This window comes from Argentina anserina, chromosome 1 (genome assembly GCF_933775445.1).
Source record: "Argentina anserina chromosome 1, drPotAnse1.1, whole genome shotgun sequence".
NCBI lineage: Eukaryota > Viridiplantae > Streptophyta > Magnoliopsida > Rosales > Rosaceae > Argentina > Argentina anserina.
In genome coordinates this window covers 3,903,038-3,918,461 of record NC_065872.1, presented here as the reverse complement: position 1 = coordinate 3,918,461, position 15,424 = coordinate 3,903,038, and the positions used below count along the sequence as shown (strand labels likewise).

At 38.5% G+C, this 15,424-nt stretch overlaps 3 protein-coding genes across 7 annotated transcripts; 1 reads left to right on the top strand and 2 right to left on the bottom strand.

Moving 5' to 3' along the window:
• The first annotated feature begins 1,809 nt into the window (after positions 1–1,809).
• LOC126800287 (uncharacterized) lies at positions 1,810–5,647 on the top strand. Of its 5 annotated transcripts, none has more exons than XM_050527620.1 (10): positions 1,810–2,045; positions 3,296–3,513; positions 3,633–3,846; positions 3,961–4,013; positions 4,421–4,457; positions 4,545–4,610; positions 4,740–4,844; positions 4,931–5,084; positions 5,167–5,243; positions 5,335–5,647. In XM_050527620.1, the coding sequence occupies exons 2-10, from the start codon at positions 3,410–3,412 to the stop codon at positions 5,398–5,400; spliced, it is 876 nt and encodes a 291-aa protein (XP_050383577.1). In that variant the 5' UTR covers positions 1,810–2,045; positions 3,296–3,409; the 3' UTR covers positions 5,401–5,647. The 5 variants fall into 5 exon arrangements, with proteins under 5 accessions (XP_050383577.1, XP_050383586.1, XP_050383610.1 ...); XM_050527629.1 differs by having other exon boundaries at positions 3,293–3,513; XM_050527653.1 differs by lacking the exon at positions 1,810–2,045 and adding an exon at positions 2,561–2,656.
• Positions 5,390–9,609, bottom strand: LOC126800266 (ankyrin repeat-containing protein At5g02620-like). Its single transcript, XM_050527598.1, has 9 exons — positions 9,201–9,609; positions 8,623–9,105; positions 8,359–8,508; positions 8,146–8,259; positions 7,600–7,647; positions 7,073–7,518; positions 6,351–6,964; positions 6,159–6,191; positions 5,390–5,495 (listed from the first exon to the last, which is right to left on the bottom strand). The coding sequence occupies exons 1-7, from the start codon at positions 9,355–9,357 to the stop codon at positions 6,368–6,370; spliced, it is 1,995 nt and encodes a 664-aa protein (XP_050383555.1). The 5' UTR covers positions 9,358–9,609; the 3' UTR covers positions 5,390–5,495; positions 6,159–6,191; positions 6,351–6,367.
• A 134-nt stretch (positions 9,610–9,743) lies between these two features.
• On the bottom strand, positions 9,744–13,811 carry LOC126800314 (uncharacterized). Its single transcript, XM_050527666.1, is given in 9 exon segments — positions 9,744–10,122; positions 10,272–10,427; positions 10,675–10,750; positions 10,986–11,076; positions 11,079–11,146; positions 11,283–11,455; positions 11,457–11,707; positions 12,241–12,366; positions 12,369–13,811. Coding segments are annotated over 9 exon segments (1,764 nt in total). The 5' UTR covers positions 13,051–13,811; the 3' UTR covers positions 9,744–9,981.
• Between the last annotated feature and the right edge of the window lie 1,613 nt (positions 13,812–15,424).

The window sequence follows — 15,424 nt, the reverse complement described above, 5'->3', positions numbered from 1 at the left end:
AGAAGGCAGAGACTGTAGTCCCTTTTCTTTAAATATTCCTCTAAACATATAAAGAAAATGAAGGGAACATAACAAGAGTAAAGAGAGCCATATATAACAAAGGGTAAACTATAAAGATCAACCAAAATTCTCACCTAAGGATGCGTTTGACAAAGCATGTTATTCTCACGTAATAGAGTTAGATTAATTTCTTAATTCTCGTTCCATAGTTTATAATTGAGTTTTTTTCACCAACAGTCCCTCAACTCTGCTGTACCTACCAATGTGATACCTCAACTCTTAATCGTACCAATGTGATACCCAGACTCTAGTATTGCTATCATTAAAGTACTTCCGTTAGTTTTTTTTAACTTTTCCGTTATCTTGGTGACGTGGCAGTTACGTGAGGCCCACAAAGAGGGTTAAAAGACAAAATTAACCTCATCTGAGAGGAGCAATGTTTTTCCCGCCCTTTACCTTGAGAAAGACACCCAACAATTCCAATTTTGGCGCCAATTTTCCCTCCCTACTCCTTAATTTGTGTCTCTTATCTAAACTAAAGAACTACCGCCAACCAGTCGACCACAATCTGATAAAACCTAGATCAATCTCATTTTCTATTTTTACCCTAGCACTTGTTAAACTAACAGAATAAATATAGAAATTTATATGGAACATCTCATTTCCACAATCTCATAAGAATAAAAACACATAACTTAACGAAATTCAAATACATGTTTAAGTACCATTAGTTGCCACCTTTTTATGTTGATCTGCCATGATTTTTACTTGTAAGAACTAATGGTACATGTAGTTGAATTTCGTTAAGCCAGAGGGAATAATACCAGCAGATAAAGCATTGTACTAATGGTACTTAAAAGTTCTTACAAGCAAAAATCATGGCAGATCAACATAAAATGTGGCAACTAATGGTACTTAAACATGTATTTGAATTTCGTTAAGTTATGTGTTTTTATATTCTTATGAGATTGTGGAAATGAGATGTTCCATATAAATTTTTATATTTATTCTGTTAGTTTAACAAGTGCTAGGGTAAAAATAGAAAATGAGATTGATCTAGGTTTTATCAGATTGTGGTCGACTGGTTGGCGGTAGTTCTTTAGTTTAGATAAGAGACACAAATTAAGGAGTAGGGAGGGAAAATTGGCGCCAAAATTGGAATTGTTGGGTGTCTTTCTCAAGGTAAAGGGCGGGAAAAACATTGCTCCTCTCAGATGAGGTTAATTTTGTCTTTTAACCCTCTTTGTGGGCCTCACGTAACTGCCACGTCACCAAGATAACGGAAAAGTTAAAAAAAACTAACGGAAGTACTTCAATGATAGCAATACTAGAGTCTGGGTATCACATTGGTACGATTAAGAGTTGAGGTATCAGATTGGTAGGTACACCAGAGTTGAGGGACTGTTGGTGAAAAAAACTCTTTATAATTCATCCAAAATTCTTTCACGTACATGTTTTTTTTTATGTTACTTCTAAGGAAAATGATGTTCAAACTTCATACATCATTTTGTTGAAGATAATGTTTTATATTCAAATTAAATATTACTTTATTTCAGTGGAATCACCCCGAACAATGGATTCTTTAGATTCGAAAAAAATAGTCAATAGTGAGCTTGCAAATCAAGCACACAGTTCATTATCCAAACAAATACCAAGCACACAGAAAGCACCCCCAAAGTCTCAAAGTTGTATCAGAAAAACAAATATTAATTTCCTTTTGTTTTTTCTTTTTCTTTTTCCAAAAATTTAAAAAAGAAAGTATAATAACGGTTGGACCCCGCCATTCATAACAAACCCGTCCGCCAAATAACTAACCGCTTCTTCTTCCTTCTTCTTCTTCTTCTTCATTACCCCAAAATCCAAACCGTAACAGAACCACCGTCACTACCACCATAACTGCCGCCGCGCTCTCTCTCCGAGCCCACTCACCTCACCCGTCGCGACTCCAATTCACCTTCTTCAATCAACCGCCGATCATTTCACCACCGCCGCGCCTCGGCCGCTGCCGCCGCACAACCGCGTCGCCGAGCTTGGTTTCCAATCAGGTAAAGCTTCCTCTTTCTCTCTAATCCGAAATTGCCTGTGAATTTCAGCCATCTCTTTGTCAAATTTGGGTCTTTCTTTTCTGTAAAGAAAACCTGGACTCGGGAGTTAACTCAGTCTTGAACTCGGTGGATAAAGCTTCTCTGGTAGCTTTTTCTCTCTACCCAACAAGAATTTTAAACAAAGATCTCATTTTTAACTCAAAAGAAAATAAAGATTTCATTTTTGGGTTTTTTTTGTATGAACCCTTTTATTTTGTTGATGATGATTGTGTGTACTGTGTAGGTTGGGAAATAATACATGTAATTATTGAATGGTTTAATATATTTGTTTTTTAGGTAAATTTGATGAAATTTTATATGTATATGTGGCTGTCATGTGGCTATGTCCACTGAAGTTTCTAAATTTCTGATTAGTTTTCCCCACATTGCGGAAATTAGAAATAGGATAATGATTTGATCCACTGGTTTTATTTGGTTAATTATATATTGAATTTTTGGTATAATAGGAGATCAAGGAAGAAGGGGAAAGAGTTGTTCGAAATTTCTGAGTACTGAGCTTTTGTGTGGGGTTTGATTGCTCTGAAAGATTGGAGCTACAAGCCCCCACATTGGTGAGAGTATTCTTGTAGGTCTGATCATCCCTTTTCTTGGAAGTGAATCTCATTCGAGTCCCAGAAAGTATGTGTTGTGTTGTGTTATATCGATACGTTGAGCCTGGAATTTTTGTGCAAGATTTTGATGTGTAGTTTAAGGAATTGTACATGGCACTAATAGGAAAGTGTATTATTGAGTAGAGAAAGAAGAATGAGGGGGATTCACATGTTCTCCTGACAATGATATTTATAAACATTATAGCTGCCACTGGTATTCTTCATAAACCTGTGTGTTTGCTGCATACCTACTTGTTGTTTGCCTCATCAGTTAATCACAAAAACAAACCGTTGACGGCTTTTATTTGTTAGGAGCCAAAACCGACCCAAAAATAATTTGGATTTTGGATAGGAGAGTGATTGAGTTTGAGTCCTTTCAATGCTGGAAGTCTAAATTCAACCTCTTTTTGGCTCACCAGATTTACATTTTGTTGTTTCTTTTTATGAAAGATTCACTAATTAAGTTATTAGTCAAGCCAACATGTTGTCATCTTGTCTTATCTATTATCATGACCCACCAGTTGACATCTAGATATAAGATAGTCATGTTTCCTGAAATAATTTCGCTTTTGTTCTAAAAGACTGCTACTCTTTCAGCAGGGATCCAACAAGTGTTTCACATCCTGAGAATCATTTTCTCCATTCTTGTGAGATGAGAAAGCTGTAAGAAACAGTTCTCATTCTGTTTTAGTTCAGTCTGGGGGAAGAACTGCTATGATGTTGACGATTACAGTTACAAAACCTGGACTGGTGAGATTTTCCCATGACAGAACAAGGTGTTCTCAAAAGTTTGACAGGGCTACTTGTGTTTGGTCCATGTGAGTAATTTGGTTAAATTTGTTGTTATTCAATTAAATGTCATTCCTCTTACTCGTAAACTAGGATCTTTGCACTGCTACATATCTCTCACTCTTCCAGTTCTTCACCAAATGAACAGGAAGATGGAATCAAAGAATTCACATAACAGGATGATTGAAGAATTGTCAGTAGAGCTTCCAAAACAACCTAGTCTTCCTCATCTTGATTTGTCTAGGGATCGTCCTCTTCAATTTAACCGGGGGCAACCTTCAAATAAAGATTTAGATCCTGATGATATGTTTGAATTTGGTGGATATATTGCACGACAAGCCATGTGTGATGAAGAATACTGGGTAAGTAATGACTTTCTATGCCATAAAGTCTTGATCACGGAACTTTCAATGAGTATGGTATTTGTGTCCCATGAGTAATATCTGGTGGTTTGCATGTTTTTCAATTTATGGTAGACATCAGCATATGTACGTGCAGCAACTCGCTGGGAGGATCGCAATAATGACAAGTGAGTATTTCAGTTTTTCCTCACCTCCTGTGTATGTGTCTTCCTCTCTCTAGGAGAGACTTTGTCAGTCACATTATTCTAACTAAATGAGGGCCATAAGGTTCCTATTGTGGGTAGGGTCACTAGATGGTCTATGTCATCTGAACTTGCCCACTCCTTGTTCTATACCATCTGTAGTCATCCAGCTGATAGATAAATCAAGAGAATGAGCATGGCCCAGAACTTCTAGTTCTGACCTCAATCTTGATTTTGAGGACACCCCCATGGCTAAATCCTGCCAATGGTGGTTTATAGTCCTTCCTTTGCATATGCAGTCTTTAGTTGGTTCCAAGCCTTCAATGAGAGTATTTTTCAAAAAAGTGGAGAATTAGACAGTGCTGATTCTAGCTATATGCTTGATTACACAGATATGTTCAGAGCCACATAAAGAAATACACAGAGCAGGTTGGCATGGCTCATTTACTTTTAATTTCCCAATTTCTTTATGTGTGATATGTGTAATGAAGTTCTTATCAATACATTTATATCCAGGAATTTAATGAAATCAAAAGGCGAAGCAATATCCAGTTTGGCTATAAATGCAGATGCATTGTTACGGTATGGTGTTAATATTTCTTGTTTTAGTACTTGATACAACCTTTTTGCAAAAATGCTATGTAGTTGAAGTGCTCAATCATTGAATATATTCCACTTATCGTTGACATGTTCTGCTTTCAAATTTGTCAGATGACGAAGGATTCAAAGGATGTGAAACGCAATGTTCTACAAAGCATGGTTGGGACAGTTGATTTGAGGACCCGATACATGATGGATGGAGAGACCTTTCCAGAGGTATATTATCTTTGTTACTAAGGACTTCTATTTATTCGTCTGTCCAATTAGTGTCTTTGCTTAGTTGACCATGGAACCTATTGCAGCAACTTGTAAAACATTCCGAGTTCAAAGACTTCAAGATGACACGTGAAAATAGATATGGTTATATTGCAAACTTGTGTGTTATCAAACCTGCACGTTGCCAGGGTGTTGGAAGTAATATGCTGCAATTTGCTATTAAGCAAGCAAAGTTGGATGGTAAGATACAAATGAGGCATTTCATTCTTTATCGTTTTGTGGGATATGGTTCCCCTTCTGATCTCACTTTACCGATGTGCAGAATTAGAACGGGTATATATGCATGTTGATAGAAAGAATAAAAAGGCACAGGGCCTTTACAACAAGATGGGATTTCAGGTATGTACTACCAGTACACAAACACTAACTTATAAACCCAGAAGGGCTGATGAATCTTCAAGTAGCTGATGCAAATTTACACTCTTTTCAGATTGTTGAAAGCGCGAGCGCTCAGTTGGAAAAAGATCAACTTTATTTGCTATATCTGAAGATCTAGAAGCAGATTCAACACATTTTTGAATTGATTTGCTCTCTCCTTGGAATCAAACACATACCATAGAATACGCAAGTCTACATGTAACATGAAGTTAGGTAAAATTCTACTTCCTGTCCTGTACAGAAATTGTGTAGCTCCTGAGCTCCTCACTTGTTCAAAGATAGATAACCCCGGAAATGATTTTGTATAGAATATACTCGTCTGCCCAACCAAACTTTTGTGAAATGAAACCATGTTAACCTCAGTCCATCTCTTTCATTATATGATTTGTTTTTACTGTGTCATATCTTAGGCACGATCCATAGTATTACAGGAGTTGTACGATGCTGACTGTGTGAGAGAATCAAATACGTAACACCCTAGAGGCCTACAGGACTTTAAGTCTTTGACAGGTTAATACTAAAGTGACAAAGTTATGTAAGGTGTTATGTTTACTCTGAGACCTAAGTGGTCATTAGTCTTTATCGTGGTCCGTGGAAGCTAGTAAAGTAAATCTTGATTTATCGTTTTCGAAAACAATCTTGTTTGATCAGAACACCCGCCAAACAGATCAACTCTAGGGTTTAATCGCGAACCGAAAGTTAAATCAGTCTAGATGTTAAAAACATTCTCATTAACAGAAAACTCAAATCTCATTGTCTTAAAATTTGTGAAACTAATGTGATTCAGATGGATACAGTTTTGAGTGCCTCGACTGAGGAGTGCAATTTTGGATAAATTAACATTTCGATATGTATTTATAGCTGCATGTTATATAGGTCAATTTCTCAAATCAAACTCTGCACAATAACCCAATCTTGTGGAATGTATGGGCCCTTTACTTGCTCGACCGTGAGAATATGAATAACCGACTGGGACCAAAGGAAGGGCCTATGCTATCTAGCTGAGGGTCTGGAAGAGATCCATCCCTTTGTTCTGAAGTTGCTCCTTCAGAGAAGTCTTTCGTAGGCTCTCGAGGTTATCGTCCTCAAAATAAGATGCTGTTGCCAAATGTTGATCGGACCATTTGAATAAACAAGGGAAGCTGCAGCAGGGCAAATAGAGTCACCGGAAAAGAGGCAAGCAAAGTGATCGGAATAGAAACCCAACTGAACCTCTTGCTGAGCACAATCGATATGGTTGCACCGAAGGCCACCATTGTGGCAGCTATAGCAAAGAAGAGAGCAGCCAAACCTATGATCAACCTCTTTGGCAATGAGTCAATGAAATCTTCTTCAGCAAACCGAGCAGTTAGGATGGATAAAAACATCAAGACAGAAGTTAGAGAAGAAAATAGAGCTACTGCATCTGAAACCAAGAACACCATAAATATGAATGGCTTCTTCATCAGGAAATTTGGGTTCCCATCTGCTTCATCGTTACCTCCGGGAACTGTAAAAGCAGCAGCAAAAACAACTGTAGCTATGAGAGTTGCAACAACCATGCAAGAATTTGAAGTATCTTTCAGCCATTTCTCTCCTTTGTCGGCTAAGTTTTCATGTTCCTTGGTGAATAGTTCTCTAGCAGTCTGTTTAGCTGCGTTCCTACTCTGCTTATAATAAGGATGAACAAGATTTTCCACCACCTAAACAATTAAAAATGAAATATTATTTCAGCAATGTCAAGTTTGTACTTCTATTAATCAAAAAGACAGTTTTCATTTTATTTTTTCGTTTTCAAATTCAGATTATACCTTGAACCACTGCAATTCTCTTTGCATTTGTAGAGCTGCACCACATACGGATGTAAGTTGGGCAGGAGGTGCCAACTTTGCTGCCAGATGCAAGATGGTGCTAGATTCAAGTAACTCGATTGCCATTAATTTACTGCGAGCAGTGTGATCACATACAAGACGGAAAACCTTTTCATGTCGAAGCTCGATAGCACATGGAAGTAACAAATACTGGTTGTTGCTGAGCCGAGCCCATATTAGATCAGGGAAAAACTCGAGGAGTTTACTAATGATTTCAGTTATCCCATTAAGAGCGGCTATGTTCAGGATCTCTGAATTCAAAATATAGTTCAAACGCCAAGACATGTTATTTGAACGTGAAAGTTCTAAGCAAAACTGCTTTACTAGTTCTTCTGCACAGTGATGCCTAAGTTTTGCATCCTGGAGTGTCATGAAACCAGAAGGTGCTGCAAGTTCAAAGAGTAAAATGACGAAAATTAAGCATCAATGACTAGCAGTGAATACTGAATATTGTTGTATGGGCTTACCTATTTGTTTAAGAGCTCCACAAAGCAGTCTTCTTAACCAATGTAGAGCTGCAACACAGAACCAAACCACTCTAAGAAGTGTCAATTATAGCCTTCCATAACTACCAAGATTGTATTAGGGTTCTTTTACTTTAACTTGATTGAAATTGGACATAGCTTTTTTATTTTGCTCTAAGAAAGAAAAGGGCAGAAATGGTTTGAATTCAATTCAGGACACAACCATTTAATATTGACACAAGGCAATCTTATGGCTCCTTATATATTTCTACTTTCTAGTGAGCACAGACCATTACCAATACAGTGCACATTATCTAAACTTTAATCTCTAACAAGATGAACATTTTAATATGTAAAGTAAACCTGAACCCTTACTTTAAAATATACTAGTTCCCCTTTTTGAACTGTAAACCCTGATTTCATCTTCTACCCAACTAGAACAAGATGGAAAACAAGCTTTATTAACAATGCAATTGCTGAACTATATAGATGAGATTCATCACAAAAAACCTCAAAATACATGTGAATCACATATTTCCAGAACCTGACCTCCATGCTGTACTGGTGTTGACATTCTGTTAAGGTTTTGGACGCTGTCATGGTGACTGCCTACGTAAGTTCTCACAGAGTTTGGTGGTCTATAGTCCGCGTCAATAGGGATAGCTGAAACCAAAATGCAGATGAAACATATCTGATTTAAAATCAGCAGGAGAAACACAAAAAGAAAATGTACAATTGGAGAAATGAGAGAGGAGGCTCAACATGGATAAAAGCAGCTTTCCCAAAATCCAAGCCTACTGCCACTAAGGAAGTTCGATTGGTTATTTGCCAAGACATATAAAGGAGTGCAGTCCTCTTGGTCAGTAACAGTGGCCAAGTTGGGATATTGTTGAAGGAGATATAGAGCAATATCTGTAATATATTTTTTTTTACTAAATATGTTAAAAATAACAATGTAGGGATAAGGGATTAGATTAAAGAAACACCAATGTGATAAACAATTAAACATAGTAATCATGTTCTTACCGTGGAAACCTGAAGCAATAAGCACATTCATAAGGTTAGCAGCCCATGGACCAGTGAACGGATGACCGGGTTCCTCATCTGTAGTTACCAACAAAAGATACCAAACCAACTCCTTACACTCCGAGGCAAAGCTAGCGGCTAGGTGAAGTGGAGTTTTTCCTATGGTATCTACACTTTGTGCCAACTTGGGGTTTTCCTTGAGCAATGCCTTGGCAGACCTCAAGTTTGCACCTATAGCAGCATAGTGGAGGGCAGTGAACCCCATCTCATCATGCGCTGCTAGTTCATCCGCAGGCATAAGTTTCACTACCTTCTCCACGAATTCTGAGTGACCTTCACAAGCCGCAACATGTAATGCAGTCATTGACAAATTTGAGATCTTAGCTTTGACTGCATTAGGATCATGCTCCAGAAACCGTCTAGCATCTTCCCAATTGCCTCGGGATGCAGCATGGTACAGTGGTAGGTAGTAATCCAAGTTTGCTTCAACCATTTCACAATCATTTAAAAGTGGTAAGCTAAAAGCACAAACACTGTTAGGGAAGAAAGAGCAGAAGACAACTAAATCAGACACTTACATTCTTCAGTAGATCTTTCATGTGGGGTTGACATAGTCCTTGTTGCAGAAGATTGGTTTCCACCGGTTCTGAGATACGTGGTACGAGCAGCAACAGTGGTAGGACTTTGATCAACATCTAATGTTAATTGTGTCATTTCCCTGTCTGGAAGTGCCATTGGACTATGTATGTTCTTCAGCTACAATACTAATAATAAGCAGAAGCAGTTGTAGTTCTTGTTTAATTTAAGATTTTGGCCTGAATATTTAAGCTAATGATTCTTCTTCTCCCCGTAAATGAAAAAACAGTTTAATAATGTCAAATCTGGAATATGTCTCTTTTCTACTTTTACTTTGTTGCTTTTCCAAAGAAGCCTGCTTCATCTGCTTGACTGGTGGCTAAGTAATTGTTCTCTTTCTCTTTCTTTATTAAAGTGAGCAGTTGCTAAGGGGTAAAATAGTTTCCAACTTTCACTCGTCGGATGGCTACCCAAGCAACAAGGTTTCTCATCATAAAGGCTAAAAGGGTTAAGGTTAAAAATGAGAACCAACCACAAAAATTCGATCAGGAAACTGGTCATCAAATTCCTCAAATAAAGGTTTGAAAAGAAGGAATTCCACTTGGTTCGTATGAAATGCTTACAATATGCTGACCTTTCCACCTCTTCTCGATTATACATGCACTAAAAGCACTCTGTTCATTTTACAAAAGCTATTCATTTTGAAGGCAAGACTGAGTCAAGTATGTGAACATTACGATCGCACTTGATTCGGCTTCCAAATGAAGATGATCCAAACTGAAATTAAGTTGAAGGGACTGCTGAATAGTGCAATGGACCTGCTGCAGGATCAGGCATCTCAACATTTTTCAATATTGGAGACATTCTCACGCCAATGATCTTTACCTCCGGATTTGAGTGGCCACACAGAAATAAGTCTGTAATCTGCAAGAAGCACCACTTGATATTAAAAAAAAAAAGAAATCCCAACACATTAGTTTAGTTAGCACTATCTTTCTATGAATTCATCTCAGCATGTTACAGATTTCAAGTCAGAATGGTGACAATAATAATGGCTGTATGCTTGTACATACCTGAGTGCATCCAAAAAGTTTTAACATCTTCAAAGAGAGGCAGCAGTCCACAATCAAACCCAGGGCCTCATCTGTCAAGTTCCGGCACCAAGATAGATCCAGACAATGTAAGCTCCTTGAATATCTAGCTAGTGATACGGCTGTGTTCTCTCCAACCTGAAAAGAACCACCCAGTCGACAATCATAATCTAAGAACATATGACTCTGGCTATGTAAACCAGGCTCACACAAACTCATTCAACCCAATAGGTACAGCTAGATTTGAGTGTCATAATTTCAATTTCAAAATATCCAGGTGTCATGCAATATTAATGGTCAAACATCAGCTTCGGATGATGCAATTATCATACAAAAAAAAGATGATTGTGGCACGTTGTGCATGTGACTGAAGAACATAGCTTACCTTCTTGATATAATTTAGTGAAAGTTCTCTCAAACATTCTCCAGAAGTTTGCAGGAATGCAGCAATAGCTTCATCACTGTCGTACCAAAAGTAAATGTTCCATTAGATTATCACCGGGAGATATTTAAGTATCATGATTTATACTAGTCACATCAGCGAAGCCAGGAAATTCATTCAGAGAACTGTGCAACTAGAAAACAAAATAAAAAGTCCATGCACTCATCCAAATAAAAGCATAAATACTAAATTGCAATAATTTATTTAACACTGACTTCATAAAATGCAAAGAAAATAATAACTTACGGATGCACCTGAATGAGTTGCGATAAAACTTTAATGTTTGAAATTCTCGGCAACCATTTGCAAGATATCCTAAAGTAGAATCTGTCAGCTTAGGCAAATAACTAGGTCAAGCGCACATAACCCAGAACAGGTTTCAGCTATGACCTTCACAGAAGATTCTGTTAAATTTCTGCAGCAAATCGAGAACTAACTATCATAAGTAGAACATCCACAAAAAAATCAATGGAATTACAATAAAGATAAAAGAAACATATTTCCCGGGAAAGTTATGCACAGAGAGGTGTAAATAAGAAAGAAAAACTTACATGCAATCAGTCAAAATAAGCTCCTTCAAATTGTGGCCACGAGCAGTAATATACTTCTCAATAAAATCATCACAAACATTTTCAATGCCGGGCAGCCACAGCACCTCCAAATGCTCAAACTTCTTTAAGGCAGGTAGAATCAGCATGGCATCAATGCTTTGGCAATCATTTAAAATATAGTTCCCTCAGCATTGATGAGTTAGCTAAAGTGTCAATACTTGAGGAAGTGAGAAGGGAGCACTGGCTGAGATTCAGAGATCTCAGTCCAGGGGAAGAAGAAACAAGTACACCTAACCCGGCATCTGAGAGACGACATGCACCACTGAGGGACAAAGAAGTTAAAGCAAGAAAGCAATTGGATGACCGGGCTAAGGTAGAATTCAATACATAATCTGGCAGACAACGCCCACATTGGTCCAGTTGTATTACCTAATTTCACAAAACAAAAATCCACCTTATCCAAAATATTCAAATACGGAACAAAAAGCTGCAAGTCGACATTCAGTGATCAAATATATCACCCATTAGCAAGAAAGCAGCAGAAATGGGACACAAACGAGAACCTACTCATTTCTGTTAACATGTATGCAGGTTGTGAAGCATGTTTTCAAACTTAACTGACATATTCAGCAAAATCTAAAGCTTTCAAGAGGGATAACTGAAAACAAAAACTGGAGTTTAAACATAACTAACTTGCATCATTCGATACTAGTCAAGCGTGAAACTGTGCTAAGAGCCACAATTAAAAAGGAAAAAGAAAAAGAAAATTGGTGTCATAATATACTAGATGCAGAACTATTGAGATAAGTAGATTCAGTAAATGGAATACCTTCAAACTTTGCGATGAAGTCTATGTCCAATGCAGTAGACAGTGAGCCTTATATAATTATCTAGTTCAGACTTCAGAGTACTCATACTAATTACCAATAAACATTATACAGGAAAGTAAACAACTAACATATCGTCAAGTTGCTAATGTCGCAGTCCTGAAAAGATTTTGTAAACTCTTCCCCTGTGAACCATGAGTAATCCCTTAAGCTAACCTATGTTGGCGATCCTTGAACAAGAAGTTCAAAAAATGAGTATTCATCCTTCTAGAATCACAGAGCAGATGACTGAGCTGGTGCCTCAAAGCATCTGGAACACTCTCCAGTGAAATTATTGCATCGGCATTCTTAGCAAGAACAGACAAACACAACTCCTGCAATGATGGGATCAAATTCTTTGATATTGCACGTTCCTGCTCCTGAGGCCTGGGGACCCAGTTCACCAATGCTGGTTTAGTCTTGCCTTTGTTTGCACTCTGCTCTTGCTTATTCTTTTCTGCCCCATCTCTCATAATCCTCATTGCAGTAGAAAATGGACCAGGCCAATCTTCGATGTCTTGTTCCACCTCAGCCTGAGGAGGCATATCATTCCCCTCCTCCTCTAGAGGATCAAAACGAGCAAACCCAGTAGCATTTTGCCTGGCTATGTCCCGAAACCGTTCCAGGTATCTGCTCCTATCTGCTCCATTCTCTCTAGCATTCCTGTTCCAGTCTCTCCCATTCTCTCTAACATTCCTGTTCCTACCCTGCATCTCATCTTGCAATGCTACATTCTCCCCTATCTGAGCAGCACTCGTAACCACATTGTCCATCGAGCTCAACAAATCCAACTCCACTTTGTCAGTACCATCAGGCACCCCTCCTCCAACCAACTTCTCCTTCCCTTTTTCTCGTCTGCTAAACTTCCTTCTGCCCACCACACCATTCCCACCCCTACTCATTTCATCATCCGAATCTTCAACTCCAACTGCATCACTCAACTTCCTCTTCCCTGTCGAACTCCCTCCACCACTCCGAACCACATTCCCACCAGACTTGTCATCGTCCTCCTCCTCATCCGAATCCAACACCACCACCACATCCAACTTCCCCTTCCCTTCCTCTCTCCCACATTCACCTCTGCTCCTCTCAGCACTGAAATCATTCCCACATTCTCCATCCACACCTCTTTTCGCAACTCTCTTACCCGATCGCAAGCTCAGAAAACTCTTAAATTCCCCATCTCAAACTTCCTCTTCTTCTTCTCCTCCTCACTATTCTCCCCCCAAATCACCACTAAGCCCTAATTCAACCCCAACCTCCTCCTTCTCTCCAAAGCCCGAACCTTTCCCACTCAATCGGGTCGCCGAGTCCGACCCAGAACCCAATTTCGAGGTCTCAACCCCCATAGCCGTGACACTCTCTCCAAACAAATCCATCGCTCCGTCGATTTGGGTGCTCCTCGTGGCGGCAGCCTCGGGGGTCTTCGAAGCGAGACGGGGACTGCGTCGTCGTAGTAAAATGGCCTTGGGATTGGGATTGGAATTAGGGTTAGGGTTTTGGGATCGGGAGGAAGATTTGGAATTTAGAGGCGGAGGGGTAGAAGTAGAAGTGGTTGGAGTAGTGACGTTAGCGGGGGTTTCGGGTGGGTCTGACTTGGGCCGCGTTTTGGGGCCATGCGACGTCGTTTTGAGGTCATCAGAAATGGCGCGAAATGGCGGTTAGTGGTGGTGTGGAGGAACCAAAGAAGAAGAGAAAGGTTAAGTAATAAGTATTGGGATTTTTTAAGAGAGAGATTATTGTCTCCAGTAATCTCCATTACTATGCTTGATTATGTTCTAGTTTCCCGCCATATTACATTGGGCCATATGCCCCTTGCCATTCTTCCTAGATTACACCTCTTCATCTCTTCTCATTACTAAATTGTTTCACTTATGATTTTTTATTTTATTTTTCTCAAAAACTACATTTGTTTCTCTCTACCTAACCGCTTCATAGTGTGTTCAAGATTGTAAAAGTTTGGCCACCTTGTGCTTCATTGCAAGGCCTGACTGAATCTTGAACAAGCAACTTCTTCATATCGAAATCTATGATGAAATGAGTAATCGATAAAACACGCTTCTAAACATGTCCATCAAACGTCCAAACTCAAAGCAGCGCATCCGTTGCAGAATGTTCATGTCCGCCGGACTTGAAAGCAAATTGTGAAACGACAGGTGAAGGAATACATTTAGGAAGGAAAGATTATGAGACTTTGAAGTTTGAACTTTGAAGGCGGGTGGTGGCTAATAGGCAGGAACACATGCCACGAAGGGAAAAGTCAGTTATGGTTGGCTCCAAATAGGTGATGCACCCAATAGCTTGCATTCAAACGAAAGTCTCACATATAAATTCGTTGAACTCTATACATATTCACTATCTTCAAATCTACGTTCAAAGAGTTCAAAGTTGTTTAAGAAAGGCAACTCTTTCAATTAGTATAGACCATAGAATTAACTCCTTGACTTGCGGGTTATTCGAATTAGTGCTTGATTAGGTTATTGGTTTTATAAGTGTACATCAGACAAGTGAGACAACAAGTCTAATAGGATAAAGCCAATTCAACAACAACAATCATGTCGTGGAGATGAGATAAATGCCTTATTTATATATCTAAAATATGATTCCTCTATAGTTTGAATGACATAATGCTAGGGCTGCTGTCAATGATTCATACATGGTTCACTTGGCACATAATCAACTAGTGGACATCCGCAAATGTACAAAAATGTTCAGACAATTCAATTAACAAAGAAGACGCGTCCTAAGAAAATCCAGGCTGCTTCTTTCATCCCATTTGGAAGCATTTGAGTTGTAACCACAACACAGATTTTCTCATTGTGCTTTATAATATAAAGTTCTCCTCTTTTGGTGTAATTTTCTCATTGTTCTTTCTACAAGCTATTTGTTGAAATCAAATTTAAAAAAAGAATCATATCGGAACAATCTTAGAAAGTTTAACATTGAGTATCAACCATTAATTACATCAACCAATATTTTCTCATTTTGTCTAAACTCATTATTTAGTAATAGGACAATCACCTTAACATTACCATTTTATTCACACTACAAGTCATACGCACTCAGAAAAATGTAGTTATGCTCATTTCATGAAATCTTATACAATAATAGTATAATACTAATAAGTCTGTAATCGCTCTTTCGTGTCAAAGATTTTGTTTTTACGACTACACGTATATTATACTATTCGATCATTCGGATTATACAAGAGCATCCTAGCCTCCTAGGGCCAAACAAAACAATACAAAATATGTCATAAACCAAGAGAAAATAGTC